At 34.6% G+C, this 12,879-nt stretch overlaps 1 protein-coding gene across 1 annotated transcript in view; it reads left to right on the plus strand.

The window, feature by feature from the left end:
- The window catches only part of dnr1 (E3 ubiquitin-protein ligase defense repressor 1), a 56,358-nt gene that overhangs the window by 39,410 nt on the left and 4,069 nt on the right, over positions 1–12,879 (plus strand). The window contains exons 2-6 of the mRNA XM_089648727.1: positions 6,951–7,298; positions 8,629–9,116; positions 9,714–9,930; positions 10,346–10,540; positions 10,988–11,115. Of these exons, the coding sequence (XP_089504853.1) occupies positions 6,951–7,298; positions 8,629–9,116; positions 9,714–9,930; positions 10,346–10,540; positions 10,988–11,115 (1,376 nt within the window). The remainder of the gene's footprint in view (positions 1–6,950; positions 7,299–8,628; positions 9,117–9,713; positions 9,931–10,345; positions 10,541–10,987; positions 11,116–12,879) is intronic.

Here is a 12,879-nt window from a genome sequence, read left to right on the forward strand (position 1 = left end):
GAAATAACGAATGGTAATATTTTTATAGTCTGAGAATGCCAAATTCTTTTTATTTCATTTCCTAAATCTGTGTATTTTCTTATTTTTTCACTAACAGATTTTTGAATATTACAGGAATTTGGAATAGCAACATCAATGATATAAGTTATTTTTTTAATTTTGTCATGTAAAACTATATCGGGTCTATTATGACTAATCGCTCGGTCTGTTAGTATAGTTTTATCATAATATATTTTATAAAATTCGTTTTCTAAAAATGAATTTGGTTCGTATTCATAATATGGTACTACATTACGGCAGTCAATCAAGTTATGTTTAATTACCAAATTTTGGTGAATTATTTTTAAAACTTGATTGTGCCTAAATGTATACTCGGACGGTGCTAATATAGAACATCCCGATATCATATGTTCTATAGTTTCCGGAAAAGCCAAACATTTTCTACACAAATCATCAATTTGATTTGTATCTTTGATTATATGCTTTCTATAATTTTTAGTATTAATGACTCTATCCTGAATTGCAAGCATAAATCCTTCTATTTCTGCGCTCAACTCTCCAATACTCAACCATTTGTTTGACTTTATTTTGTCAACATACGTTTGGTTGAGATAATTGAAGTGTTTTGCGTGTAAAATTTTATTTGACCAGGAATCTAATAATTCCTGGTTGGGATTTATAAAAATGTTGGCATTCTCATCGTATAAATTTAAAGGTGTAATATTTATATCTGCCTTGCAAATTATTTTGTGCATTTCTGAGCTATGAGCTTTCCTATGGAAAAAAGTTCTTAGCATTTCTACCTGATTATGTTTCAAAGAAGTTATTTTGACTATACCTCTACCTCCTAAATTTCTAGGTAAATTAACTCGTTCTATAGCTGAATTTGGATGATGGCAATTAAACTTTGTTAGCGTAGTTCTAATTAATCTTTCTAAGTTATCTAAATCTGTATTAGACCATTTAATTATGCCAAATGAGTACGTTAATAGAGGTATTGCCCAAGTATTTATTGCTTTTACTAAATTTTTAGCAGATAGATTGCATTTTAAAATTTTCCTTATCCTAGTTTGAAATTTAATCCTAATATCATTTTTAATACTACTATGGTCTAATCTATTTGATTGTGGGTATCCTAAATACTTATAAACCTCATCCCTTTTCATACTAGTAATTTGGAAATTTCTAAATATACTCTCGTCCCCATCTACAATTTTGCCTTTCTCTATATGGATCGTTCTACATTTATCTAAACCAAATGTCATTTTGATATCATCTGAAAAGTTTTTAACTACCTCGATCATTTTCTCTAAATTTTGTTCAGAATTCGAAAATAATTTTATATCATCCATAAATAATAAATGCGAAATTGTACTACTCTCCCTTGTATTACCCTTAACTTTTATTCCAAACTTGCTTTTAATTAACATTTTAGATAGAGGATTCAATGCTAAGCAAAACCAAAGAGGACTCAATGAGTCTCCTTGAAAAATCCCTCTTTTAATTGAAATGCCCGGTATTACTATTTTCTTACCTTTTAAATTGATAAGTAAATTGGTATTCCAAAAGGACATAATATTTTCCAAAAAGCTAATAATAATGGGGTTAATTTTATATATTTTTAATACTTTGATCAGCCACGAGTGCGGGACACTATCGAAAGCCTTTTGGTAGTCTATATAGCAAGTATGTAAATTACGTTTTCGAGTTTGAATCTGTTTTAGAATTACAGAATCGATAACTAATTGTTCTTTACATCCCATATGTTTTCTGCGACAACCTTTTTGTTGTTCAGATAAAATATTTTTTTCATCTAAATGAGTATATATTAAATCTGTTAAACAAGAGGTTAAAATTTTGTATATTGTCGGTAAACATGTAATGGGTCTGTACTGAGAAGGATTATTAATATTTTCGCTTTTGGGTAACATATAAGTAATACCCTTAGTTAGAAAATTTGGAAAATTTTGAGGTTGACTGATAAATTTTGAAAGATTTTTTGCCAAAAGAGGATGTAAAGTAGTCAGACGTTTGTACCAAAAATTATGTATCCAATCGCAACCCGTGGCTTTCCAATTATGAGTATTTTTAATAATTTTGGTTAACAATTCAACCGATATATTAGAAAAACTCATTTGTTCAATACCTGAAAAATTGAGTTCTTCATTTTCTATCCATGGAGTTGACTCGTTATGTTTTATATCTTTACTCCAAATTTTAGTCCAAAAATCGCGCATATCTGATTCAGATGGTAACGGAATATTATTATTCGAAATAATATTTTGTTTATCGTCAAGTTTGGAATAAAATATTTTTTCATTTTTCTGAAATAATCTATTATTATTTTTTTTATTATACGTATAATTATATCTTTTTAATCTACTAGCTTTTACGCCTAATTTTTGTTTTAATAAATCCAATAAATCATTGATTATATTTTCATTATTATGACTATCAAGTATACATTATTATTGTATACATTATTATTTATTTTCCATAGTTAGATTGTTATGCTGATAAAGTAAGCTTTGCAAAGTAAGATTTTTTCAGACCTTACTTAGAACACGGCTTTAAAGTACCTACCACAACACCGTATTTATGTGAAAAATATTTACCCGTATCAAAGTACTTTTTTATAGTTCCATTCTTCTACTTTTAAATCGTCTTGGTGTTGCCATTTAAAACAATATATTGCAGCGCTCCCTTTTGTTTCTACATTTATTTGTTGAACTATGGGTACCTAGCTATCTTCAATTCTGAAACAACGCTCTCTGTGTCATTTTTAAGTAGGTCGCATAAGAACTAATCGTTTTACTGTTGACATTTTAAACTTTCGTCGGAATCATCTACAAAAATACTTTTTTTTAATCAATATTACATCATTCCGTACATAAACAATTAATATTTATACTTAGTCGGATGAACAAAGGCAATATCTATCTTGTGGGTGTATTGTGTATGTAGTGTGTATGGTAAAACAAATATCTAATCTTCATTTTGTACGTTTATTATTTACAATGTCGCCCCCCGGCTTGTTCCATATTTGAACATAAATTATTACAGTTAGTACAGCGATGGCCGACTCGATAATAAGAAGCACGTGATACGATATGGCAAAAGATGATAAACACGGGGCTAAAAGTGCTAAGTGATTCTTTGCGCAATTACTCGGGAAATCACCCATAAATCCGCCATTGGGGGGTCATTAATGAACCAATCAACGTTGATCGATTAATTAAGAGTCTTAGCGTGTTTTTTTAATTTTCTTTAGAGACTACAGAAAATCCTAAATACGTTTAAAATGCTTTCTTTCCAGTGGTTACTACCCGGCTACGCCCGAGTTTTTTTTATTTCTTTTTGAATATCAATGTTCAAAGTTCCATAACTTATGTTGAATAGTTTTGCTAATTGAAAATGGTTACGATTTTATATGATATTAAATTTCACGACGTCGTTTGAGATTTTTGCTTTTCGGCACGAAAAATTACTAAGTTTTGGTAAATGTTTTAAACCCAATTTAAACAGTCCCAACTGCCCAAAGCTAGTACATCTCTAATTAGGGTATGTTGTGAAGATGAAGGGGATGGGGAGGGGGAGGAAATGGGAAAGAGGATGGTCTGGTCTGGTCCTCGAACACGACTACATTTGAACCAACGTTTCGATTCTGAATGATGAATCTTTAACAAAGCGATACTGAGAGTATCAAAGTATTATTTGTGTCGTGTATTATGATTGTCTTCTCAATTCGGCGGTCCCGTGGCAGCGTCGCTGTTTGCATTTTAAAATCCTCGGGTTCAAAGCCTTCCTCGTACGAGATGGATGTCGGCACAATAGAGACACAAAATGTTCTCGAGTATCCGTTGTGAATACTGATCGATTTTTCCCCGTATCTCTCGATATGTCCGGGGATTGCCACCAGCCACCTGATTGATTATTATTGTATAATTTTATTTTTTCAAAGATATCTTAAAATCTTGAACAAAGGTCGCTGTTATCCGATTTTAACCAGTTTTTAGCAATTTTTTAATTTTACCAAAACATATTTTTAATTAAAATCTTGAAGACAATATTAGTGATTTCTAAACGAAAATCTGAAACAGAAAAATCAGAAAAGGAAACGGTCACATCTGGGACTCGAACCCAGGACCCTTGTCAAGGGTCGTAGACAAGGGTCCTGTGTTCGAGTCCCAGATGTGACCGTTTCCTTTTCTGATTTTTCTGTTTCAGATTTTCGTTTAGAAATCACTAATATTGTCTTCAAGATTTAAATATTACAATTTGAGGTTTTACTCAATAAAGTTATTCCGAAAAATAAATATTTTTAAATCTTAATTTTATTTTATTAATTATTATGCTAGACTTAGCTTTTGGGTTTTGTGTGTATGTAGTTCTTCCTGCTCTCGGTTTTTATATCTGCCCTCATGATGAACACTGCAAGGCTGTCCGAAACGTTGGTTGGCTTGGAAGAAAGAAAAATGTGAATTGCCGTGAGAATGTAAAAAAAGCATTAACTATTCTTTTAATTTTCTTATCGGAGGTTAGCTATCATCAGGGCAATCTTTACACAGCAGGATTAAGGCCGGAACTGCACTCGTACCGTTCACATGTGGTGCGATATTTTCCATTTATATTCCTCTTAATTATCAGTGGGTAATCTTGTATTTTTTACCAAGATATTTGAGTTTACTTATCAAAATCATCAATGATTATTGCAAATAACCCATTTTTTTCGTCCAGTGCCTTAACGAGCAGGTACTTCATTTTATGTCATATTATTTTTTTTGTATGGCAACCTTAAATTTTACCGCTCTGTTTTGAATTCGGAACCTTGTGTCAAGATGGCCGCACGTGTAGCGTATAACATTATTATTCGTTTATCTTTTTAGTGTGCTTTCGCGGGGTTTGTTTTTTGCTACGTCCTTGAATGTCATGTATAGTTAGAATTAGCAGTTAGAAAGTTAGATACGACGATCAAATAACAATGTTGGAGATAACCACGGCGGTTAACAGATTTTCTGCTAATAACGGTAGGTAGTTGGTACGATTCCTAACTGCTATAATGATTAAGTATTATTGCTAACGATGTGATCGCGTGAAGATTATTTTCATTTTGCATTGAAGTGGAAAGCAAGTCATTTAAGTTATATTGTTGATAGTTTAGAATCAAATGGGAATTATAAAGTCATTATATCTTTCTGATTTCTCTTAGTGTTGCAAATTGTAAACAACGTAATTGCAAATAAATTATATAAATCATTTTCCTTCTAACCACAGAAAATATGTAATACTAATTTTAGTCGATTTTCTGCCGGGATTTAACGCTTTTATTTCTCACTGAACAATGTATTGAAATATAAATCTTATAATATAGCAGCTAGTATTTAAAAGCTCCCTAACTCACGATGTGAATGACACTGCGAACTAATATAAAAAAAGTTGGTGTAGAAATACAAGCTGTGCAAATTTCATGACGCCAAAGCTCATCGTTCGGGGAATTTTACTGCAAGCACAAAAATTATTTTTGACGATGTAATGGATAGTTCCAAAACTCATCATGAAAACTACAATTATTACGCTGTACAATATGAATTTTAATCGATTTGTAGTTCTTAATTTTTTAAACGATTTTTTGATTATTTTAGAGTTGAAATAATCGACCATTTCGATTATGCTCCATCCAGCCTGCATGACTTTTATCAATGTTGCCAGACTCCGAAAGTTTGCGACAGCTGTCTTGCAAATAATACCTATAATAAAACGCTACCAGGATCCATAAAGTGTTTCGCACATTTTGTGCAAAATATTTGCATAGCTTTATTTGACCCTGTAATGTTGAAACATGTAAAAATAAGCAAATATTTTTTTTCCCTTCTTCCAATAATTATATTAACTTTAGTGAAAAATGCAAACTCACATTTTCTATTTGTATTTACATAAATAATTATTACTTTTTTTTTAATGACATGTGTAATCAGTTTTTTTTAAAGTTCACTAAGCCCGTCGTCCCACGGTTAGCATTCGACACGTATACAGACCTTTTTGATATTTTCAAAACCTCACCGTCTTGCATCAAGGCAAAAATACTTGTTTGTGAATGTTAAATGTCTGTTTGTACTGCATCATACTGACATGTTCTTATTTATGTGTAACATATGTATGGTGTTCTTATACGTATACATTCCACATATATACATATATGTGAAATGTATATGTATAGCATCAATATAAACTGCTTGCTTCAGATGTCTTATAGTGTTGGCTAACGGATGTATTATTTTAATGAAAAATGTTATTTTTAATTGTAAAGTCTCTGACAGCTCTGAATTGTTGAAGCTACTTTGCCATACACTCCGGCCATAGTGGCCAAGTGGAGATAAATTTGATTGTAACAATAAACTCACTACTATTTGCGCTATTATAATATTTTGCTAGATTATATCTGTTGGCAAGTCACCTTTTCTGTATATTTTATCCTGTTAAATGAAGTGCTTTCTATTATTGTAGCATTCTATGCCTTAAGAAAATTTCAGCTGTATCACATTCAATGTCGTTTTGTATACATATTGTTGTGTTCTTAAATGTAATACTAATATTCGCCTATGTACCACTGTGTACTTATAATCTCATGTATCACATTATTGTAAAAGCCTTTTATGGCGTTTAATAAATAAATAAATAAAAATAAACCAAATGCTGTAAGGAACTTAATTTTATGAGCAGGCTCTTACAGCACTCGGTTTATGTCGATTGCTAACAACAAAGGGCTTAATGGAATTCTTTTTAATATGTTTTACCATAAAATATTTATTTTACATTGGAATCCTATCAAATTAGAATTTTAAATAACTCTTGTGTAATAAAATATTTTATTATTATATGATTAGAATTAACATGTTTAAAAAAAAACTTTCAATTGCCTGAATTAACCTTTTAATTCTTTTTCCCCACAGGTATGCGACTATCTGGGTATCGGTCCCGAAGCCGACTACTTCGGACTGCGTCTCCCGGCCGGTTCCGCCGAGGGTTCCACGGGCCCCGGCGGGGTGGCGGCTCCCGAAGACGCTGCCCACGCCCTGGCGGTGGCGGATGGGCCGTGGGCCAACCTGCGCAATCCCCTGCACGCGGCCCACCGCAGGAGGCTGGCCCTGCGGGTCAAGTTCTGGGTGCCCCCGCACCGACTGCTGCTGGAGAGCACCCGGCATCACTTCTACCTGCACGCGCGCCTGGATTTGGTTGAAGGCAGAATGGTGGTGGCCGATTGGAATGTGGCTAGCAGACTTGTGGCTTTGATTGCCCAGGTAAATACATCATTTTAACCTAACTGATAACTAGTGATACAAGCGGAAAACTGGCAAATCACATAAAAACTTTTTTCTTTTTTTTTTACTCTTCGCAACTACTGAGTTCAAAAACTTTTGAAGCCGGGTGTAGGCTTTGACACATTTTAAGACAATAAGCAGCTGACAGTAACCCCGGAGTGACTGATTTTATACATATAATTATAATATTTGAATGATTAGGACCTGTATCTCAATATTCTGTGAATAAATCGGACTTAAGTCCTGTATCACAATATTCTGTGAATAAATAGGACTTGTATCACAATATTCTGTGAATAAATGGGACTTGTATCACAATATTCTGTGAATAAATAGGACCTGTATCACAATATTCTGTGAATAAGTAGGACCTGTATCACAATATTCTGTGAATAAATGGGACCTATATCACAATATTCTGTGAATAAATAAAATACCTTTGTAAAGCAGAATCCTGAGGGAATTTCCACTATTTATTTCTATCTTTCAATCAATTTTCTGCCCAAATGGTAGACACAGACTTATTGCGACACATTTTAACTTTCCTACTTGAAGTCTTACAGTTTGTTATCTTTTCCCATACTTAATGCATTAATCCTAAGATATGATAACATTAATGGTTACACATAACTCATTTTAATCTTGTGTCAAGCACCCATTATTAGTCTTTGCTCTTATCTGCGCAAATCTAATTTTACAAAAACAACATTATTTTCTTGTCTATGAAATATATAATTACCTAAGTACATAAGTCACACCTATCTTCTAAAGCCTTTAATCGCTGGATATATTTGTTTTCATCTAATGGAAGATATATAAGACATTGAATACAACATCATTTCAAAAACACTTTGTGTGTTATTTTTCCTTTGTGCGATTTTTATTACTCTATAAAACTGGAATTATCACTTCCTTGCTCGTTTTATTTCATGCTTTGTCCTGACCACAAAAAATATATTATTTTAACATTGTGCAACAAACCACACAAAATACATAGTTATCGTTATCATCATTGTGTTCAACCTTAAAATAGGAATTGCAGAAGAAAACACAGTAATTAAACAACAAATATAATGACATTAACCCCGCATAGGAGGCCCTGAGGAAAATAATTTCCCTCAGGGCCCATATCATCTTTGGGGATGCTGTGTGGAGGGTCTTTTTCAGGAGAGGAAGGAGTGAACATGGATCCTGAAGAGTCGAAGTATAGGAGGGAGGAAACATAGAAACTGGCTTTAACAAAAATATCTTATTATTTAATGAAGTTTCTTGTCTGGAATATTGTGTTAATATCGGTGTGTTGTTTCAGGCTGAAGTGGGAGACTATGATCACCACTACCCACCGCAGAGCCTGTACACGCAGTGCCACAACATCGGCCCCCAGGAGGAGAAGCCCATCGACTACATGCAGCGCATCATCGACTACCACTGCGAGATCTCCGGCATGCGTGCCTCCACTGCCGAATATCAACTCCTCAAGGAAATCTCCAACCTGGAATCCTTCGGAGAAGAGTTGTTCTTCTGCAAGCCGCCCGGTCCTTCCAACAACAACAACGCCCACAACCTATACAGCCACCTGCTGTACCACCAGGGCGGCGAGGAAGAGACGAGACTGGGGAAGAATGGGGACATGTACATCAGTCAGACGGTGGGGTGCCTGAATGCGGTGGGGACCCACGAGGAGCGCGTGGAGGGGTGTGGCTGCAAGCTGGGCATGTGCGTCGGAGTGGGGCCGCAGGGCATCGTGGTGTATAGACCGGGGAACGGAACGGGAGAGCAAGAGAATGAAAAACAAAGGTGAGAATTTTTTATACATTCTATTGCGCTATTTCCCCGACAACATAGAACATTGAAGCATAGTGAAAAAAAAAAGTATCTAACCTTCACTAACATAATGTTGGTTGTATTCTGTTTTTTCACTGTTCTGTTTAATGCGGTTACCTTCCAATTTTTATTCCAAAGATAGAACAGTTAATTCAACACTTTTAATTGTCCATGTAACGCCCATTTACATCAAAAAAGGATTATGATAATCCTACATTATTCTTCCATAGATTACGTAAAAGTATAAATGAAAAATAAACAAAGTTAACTTTATTGTTTATATTGTGTTGATTATAATGGCAGAATTCATACTTTAATATCTATGTTTATGAAGCACTTTAGAAATGATTTCAGTAATGACACGATGTATTAATAAGAAAATCATCTTGAGAAAATCAAAGGTAGTTAGTGCCATCAGTCAATAAAAATATATAATATCTCATTTACATGCTAGTACATACATATATAAATAGGGTTTTTCCGCTAGAAACATTTGTGTGCCAATACTAAGCGGTGTTTCAAGCAATTCTTTTGCTGTATCAATAAAATAAAATGTTGTTTGTTTTTCAGCATCCCGTACACAGCGATAATCCGCGCCGCCCCAATCCGCCGCACCTTCCAGCTGCAGTACATGACGGGCACGGGCGCCGAAAAGGTGTTGAACATCAAGATGGCCACCAGCCGCCTGGCCGCTGCGCTCTATCGTGCCGTCACCGAAAAGCACGCCTTCTACTGCTGCGAGACTGTGCGCAGCGACGTCACCAAGCAGTTCATCAGGGACCTCAAGGTACAAACACTTCCCAATACTTCATTACTCTAATATCTGTTTAATGTCTTTGGCGTGGCAGATTAGTCAAGAAACTCGGTCCAAATCTCGGGAGAAGTCTTTTTTATGTCCCTATAGCATGAATTGGAATGGTGGAATAATAGGCTGTTGGATAATTGATGATGTATCCTGTCGGGACAGGAAATACGTAACAAGAATCCCAACTGCCCAGAGCCAGTAGCACCATGGCATCCCCTGCAATATGAAATGAGTGGGGGGTGGGGAAGAAGAAGGTTGGCAAGTACCTGGCTATTTAGATCTGGTCACCAAACACCGCTAAAGCCATCTCAAGCATTATATCGATTCTAATTGATGGGTGTTCAACACTGATATTATTAATCTTGTTATTTAATTTTGTTTCTGTCTTCTTCCTCAGGGCACAATTGTATCAATCTTCAACGAGGACTCAACCTTGGGCAAGAAATACGTGTTTGACATCCGGCGCACCTACACAGAGGTGTACGACAACGCGCGGCGTGCGCTGTTTGCTGCCTCGACTACCAATGCCGCGGCGGGCACCTGCGCCGGCGTGCCACACCCGAGGAGCCCCCACTGTGGACCTGATTGCAAGGTGAGACTTGAACTACAATGTATTAAAGTCGTTATTATTGTAATTCTATCAATATCAATACCCTCCTGTACCTACACAGCATCCCCAAAGGTGACATCTGGGAGAAATTCTTTCCCTCGGGGCCTACTGTGTAAAGTTACTTAGGGGTAGTAACTACTAGTACCATAGATATATAAAAAATTAAAAAATGCCTTGCGGGCATGTTTCATGATTCAAATATTTGCCTAATCGAGGCTTAAATTTCCAATACAAAACTTTTTTTTTCCGAAATTCATATGGGATAGAGAGACCGAGCTCTGGACTATTGGGCTAAATGGAACATTTGTTTCCATTAAAATTTATGATATGTATGAAAGACCGTTCTAGACTTGCACATTTTGACATTTGCCATTCGCAAATATAATTTTAAATAAATTTTTTACTAATGAGGTGTTTATTTATTTGTAGGACACGCGAGAGCGCTCGAACTCTTTGCCGATGGAGTCCCTTGCTTGCCGAGTCTGCATGGACCAAACCATGGACACGCTTTTCCTCCCCTGTCGTCATGTTCTCTGCTGCATAGAGTGCGCTGAAAGGTAACTGAACTATCTCATATGCTCTAATAATACATAGGTTTCATGACAAATCTAACATAACCTAAAATACCCTTTCCTAGACTAACATAACCTATTATTTTTTAATGATAAACTAACGTTTATAAGACAAGGTTTTATGCATAGCATAAAGGATAACAAATAATTATAAGCAATAATTAGTCATCCGAAATACTTGATGACTAATATAACTAACGGATGACTAATTATTGCTTATAATTATTTGTTATCCTTTATGCTATGCATAAAACCTTGTCTTATAAACGTTAGTTTATCATTAAAAAATAATAATATTTGACAAGTCAAAAAATATTTCACCAATAAATGATGAAGATATAATATGTCTCGACGCCATCTAGTGAGAAATTTAGCACTTACAAAGCCTTTCCTACAAAAATAAAGTTGGTTGTTTACAGGTGAAAAAATATAATAAGCAGTATTTGTTGATTGAGGTACTAGTACATATTGAATCATTTGGCGGGTTGGAAATAAGCCGACATAGCTCAGTGGATACAGAGCACCTGACCGGGTTCCCGTTGGCGGCATTTATTTTTACTCGGGAGATATTTTCAATGTGTATTAGTATTTCGGATGACTAATTATTGCTTATAATTATTTTTTAACATAACCTAACCTATTATTACTTTATCATGTTCTGTTTTGACTGGATTTAGTGGGTTATACTATCAATAATGTATTAAATCAACACTTTCCTGTTTCAAGACCATGTGCATCCAATATGGCCGCACAAGATGTAAGATTCTGTAAATCTATATTTAAAAAGGTATGTGGTTAATTAACCTCTTGAACGCCAGCGTATCCTTAACCCCTCCGACATTTCGCGAACTTGAAGCTAAGATGTCTTAACCGAAATGTCAATTTCACGAAAACGTTGTCTTATTACCGCCTCACAATCAAAGCTCTATAAATGAAACATTACTGAACGGAGCCGAATAGTAAAAACTGTTTTAGAAAGGTTACAAAATAGGCTTTCAAATTGTTGTATCATAAATAAATATTAACATTTGTAAATATTTAAATTTAGAATGGAAACATGAAAAATAGGTTAAAAATGACTCACGTCATGTTTTTAGGTGAAAATGGTACTAAAATCACAGATTATGTAAACAAAAATATTTATTCTATTGTATATATGTGTAATAAACACTTTTATCACCTCATTTTTTTATCATTTCATATAAAAATATTTTATAAAAATTTAATATGTGAAGCGCGCGGCGCTACCGGCAGACATTTTGCGCGGATAAAAATTTTGTGTCAATTATGCGACTGTCAGCAGATTCCTGTTTTGTATTTCCATAGACAACTTGGTAGTGATGTGTAGCTTGATCTATAATCGACCTTTTAGTTTTTGTTTGAGGGATGTAACTAAAATAATAACGGAGTAAGAACGATTTCTATGGAGAGACACGCGTTGACGTGTAAACACGCTTATTGTACTTGACTGCTGTCGTATTTTTAACGCATATATCTGCTTACGTTGCTGAGGGGTTAAGGATACGATTAAAAATAATTTTCCTGAATATAGCTATTCTGGGGAAAATACATATGGTGTACTATTTTTATAAATATTTGAAAAAATATAGTAAATTATTACGAAAATAGAATCAGGTGGCGCGCGGCGAAAATTTACTGTCTGCCGTCAAGAAGTTACGCGAAGAGTTAGTATTCTAGACAAAATAGACACTGTTTATTTAGTAGGTTATAGTCATTGATGATGCACTC

This window comes from Hesperophylax consimilis, chromosome 28 (genome assembly GCF_061612785.1).
Source record: "Hesperophylax consimilis isolate HC1 chromosome 28, BYU_Hcon_1.0, whole genome shotgun sequence".
Lineage (NCBI taxonomy): Eukaryota > Metazoa > Arthropoda > Insecta > Trichoptera > Limnephilidae > Hesperophylax > Hesperophylax consimilis.